Source organism: Trachymyrmex septentrionalis, unplaced genomic scaffold (genome assembly GCF_001594115.1).
Source record: "Trachymyrmex septentrionalis isolate Tsep2-gDNA-1 unplaced genomic scaffold, Tsep1.0 scaffold9, whole genome shotgun sequence".
Taxonomy (NCBI): Eukaryota; Metazoa; Arthropoda; class Insecta; order Hymenoptera; family Formicidae; genus Trachymyrmex; species Trachymyrmex septentrionalis.
Genome location: NW_017306091.1, coordinates 1,078,601 through 1,081,705, shown reverse-complemented (window position 1 = coordinate 1,081,705; position 3,105 = coordinate 1,078,601). Strand labels below are relative to the sequence as shown.

The 3,105-nt window shown below is 41.4% G+C and overlaps 2 protein-coding genes across 2 annotated transcripts in view; one reads left to right on the top strand and one right to left on the bottom strand.

Annotated features, from left to right (window-relative positions):
• The window catches only part of LOC108755862 (facilitated trehalose transporter Tret1-like), a 28,448-nt gene extending 25,349 nt beyond the window's left edge, over positions 1-3,099 (bottom strand). The window contains exon 1 of the mRNA XM_018499213.1: positions 2,824-3,099. Coding sequence (XP_018354715.1) covers positions 2,824-2,895 — 72 coding nt within the window. The 5' untranslated portion in view covers positions 2,896-3,099. The remainder of the gene's footprint in view (positions 1-2,823) is intronic.
• LOC108755863 (RING-box protein 2) overlaps positions 1-3,105 on the top strand; it is a 51,823-nt gene that overhangs the window by 29,795 nt on the left and 18,923 nt on the right. The window lies entirely within an intron of this gene.

Sequence of the window (3,105 nt, the reverse complement as noted above, 5' to 3'; positions counted from 1 at the left end):
ATGTAAAAATAAAACATATATATATATATATATATATATACAAGTTAAAAAATTGTATTAAAATGTAAAAAAATTATAATATGTAAATTTACGTATATATTATATACATAAAAAAATTATTCTAATTTATTTTATATAATATTACATAAAACAATGAATTTCTTCAAAAAAATAACTACAACACTCATTAATATACCATTGTTATTATATAAAATTTTAATTAGATAGTAATTACTTCTTAATAATTTTGTCTTTAATCAGGAAATTAGTTTCAAGAATTATTTATCAATAGATTCATTGAAATGCAAAGAGATTATTTGATCAAAGATTAAATAACGAAGGTATATCCATTTGAATACATGCAATCACATTAATCAAATGAGATTTTATCTTAATAGAATAGCGAAAAGATTTTTATTTACGCAAAGCCCAGGACTGATCAATGTATTTGATCAGATTCAATCTAACTTAATTATTTCACTAAGGCATCTCTCGAAAATCAGCCGGAATTTAGTTTGGCAGGCCCGCGTTTATCTTTCTTGATAAAAATACGTCAACGCGAAGAATCATATCGCATCTATTTTTAAACCGTCCGACATACAGGATGTCCGAATTGTAGTTGGTATGAGGTAATGTATTCCCGATTTGACTTTTCAAAAAAGGTCACTAATAAAAAAGGACAGACATAACATTTCTTGTCTTCTTCCACTTTTCCCGCTTCTAGAAGAGAAGCGAGCAGAAGCAGCGTTTTTCTCACTTTTCTCTTATCTCCGATAAAATCAAATGTTCACGCGATCCGCGATACTTTCAGAAATTTCCTCGTTCATTCGTTCATTCGGTTACGTAACTTCTTACGGACTACGCGCACCACACCCTGTACCCTGGAAAGGTGCACGATAATCGGCGCAATTTTTTTTTTATTCTATCGTTCCGACAGGACAGTATCAATAACGCACGTCAACTAGCCGCATGTGTAATCGATTATTTCGATTATTTTTGATTATTTATTTTTACGACTTTTGACTCGGTTCATTTTTTTTTGTTTTTTCCTCTTTTTGTTTTGCGTGGTCTTTCGTGCATATAAATGATTTATCTCGCGTCTCGGCCGAAATACGGCGCATATATTACGCTGTTTCTTCGAAGTGAACAATTTACTATGGTCTCGTCCAACCTTATGCGCCGGTTGCGCGCGCACAGCGATCGATATTTTCGCGAGACGTAAGAGCTGCATACAAATGTCGATTGTCCGATTGCGATCAGGGAAAATTATCGCGAGCTATATGAAATAACCGTGTATTCGGGCGAAACCCATAATGAAGTTTCGCGCGAACTGCGGCTTCGGTTGCCTCCTGTAAAGCCTTTCCCCGAGGGGACCGAAACCGGTATGGTTTCGGCGAGTCTGGGCGAGCCACGAAGATGAATTCGTTCGCGTCGAGTACGAAGCAGTTTCATGTTCTTCCCAATACTCGCTTACGTCGAAAGTCGGATGCAACCAAATTTTATATATATATATACACGTATATACACAAAACTCTATCTGTTCATGCTCTTTCCTTCGGCATTTTGTAACGAGACGGAACGACGGAATTCGATTGATAACAATTCGATGTGCTTTTTTTTTTTTACAGAAGAACCCGTGATGTTTTAAGATCGTTTTGAATGATACCTAAAATCTAAATCTTTTTTTTTCATTGCGAAAGCACGTAATGTAACGTAGCGCGATCGAGAGGATCATTATAAGCCGTGACTTTCCGAGCCAACATGTGATTCCCGCTCGTTAAATATAGAAGCCACAGTCGGGAATTGCAGACACGAGACGATAAGAACAACGCAGGGAGAGATCAGGATCGAGAATGTGCGAATCGAAACAAATGCGATAAATTAATCATGATAACAATTCGATATCGCGACTTTTACGTCGAGATAAGAGGCGGTAAAATTTTAGACCTTTCTCTTTGCGAAAAATGAAGAAGACGTATAGAATCACTGTGGGACAAAAATACGAGGGAAAAATTCGCGCTACCTAGTTTCAAAGGCACAATTATATTAACGTGTTAAAAAACTACATTTCGCTCTCAATCTTTCGCTCTTTTTTGTAATCCATTCCTACGTTCCTTAAATTGAAAAAAAAAAACGTCACTATTCGCGACTCAACAGTTTGTCGTCCACGATTTACGTCCGTTTCCACCAATGACAGTTTAACTTTTGATTCTCGATTCAATTAACTCCTCGTCTTTTTCTAACAATTAGAGAAAGATGAAAAATATAACTTTTAATTAAATTTTATTGGTGGAAACGAGACGTAAAGACATTGTAAATTTAACCAAAGTTAGACAATAGAAGAGAAAGGGGAGTAATAGAAAGAGAGAGAGAGAGGAAGAGAAAAGAGTGATGCAAGGAGAGGAAAGAAAGACAGGTCAGGAAAAGAGAGTCGCGGCCGGAAAGCCGAGCAAAAAAAACGCACTGCAGAGGCGGCAGACGCCTGCCGCCGGTGCAATGGAAATTTCCACTGGGTTAAGGGTGGGGAAGAGGTAGGCAGGAGGAGACGGAGAACGGGAGAGAGAGAGAGAGAGAGAGAGAGAGAGAGGGGGGGAACGAATGAGTGAGTGAGTGAGTGGATGAGTGAACGAGGGTGACCGTCGGGTGCGCCGGAGAGAAGAATGGCGACGGCGGCGGCCGGCTCGCGGCTCCTGCCGTGGAAACCGGACGCGGCTTGCCACGGAGAGAAACCTAGATGAGAACAGGAGAGGAACAGGAGGCGGCGCCGGGAGTGCGCGGTCTCCGCCACCCGGTGGTTACCCGGCCGGCGGCGTGGAGTCTTACCTTCGTTTTCGCGAAGGGCGGCAGGCATAGGGGCCATGGTTGCATCATCTGTCTCCTTTGGAAGCCGGGCATCCTGTCGTCGCGTAGGTACTGTCGTCAGTAGGGGGGAAGGGGGAAGAATTGACGAAAGGCCAATTGTGCGGCCTTTTCACTCTCTCGCGTCTCTCGCGCGCAAGTGACTCCGGCGGATCCGCGGCCTGTGTGTCTCTAAATGATCAGCTGCTGGGTGTCGTCGTCGTCGTCGTCGACGTCGTCGTCGTCGTCGTCGTCGTCGTCGTTGTT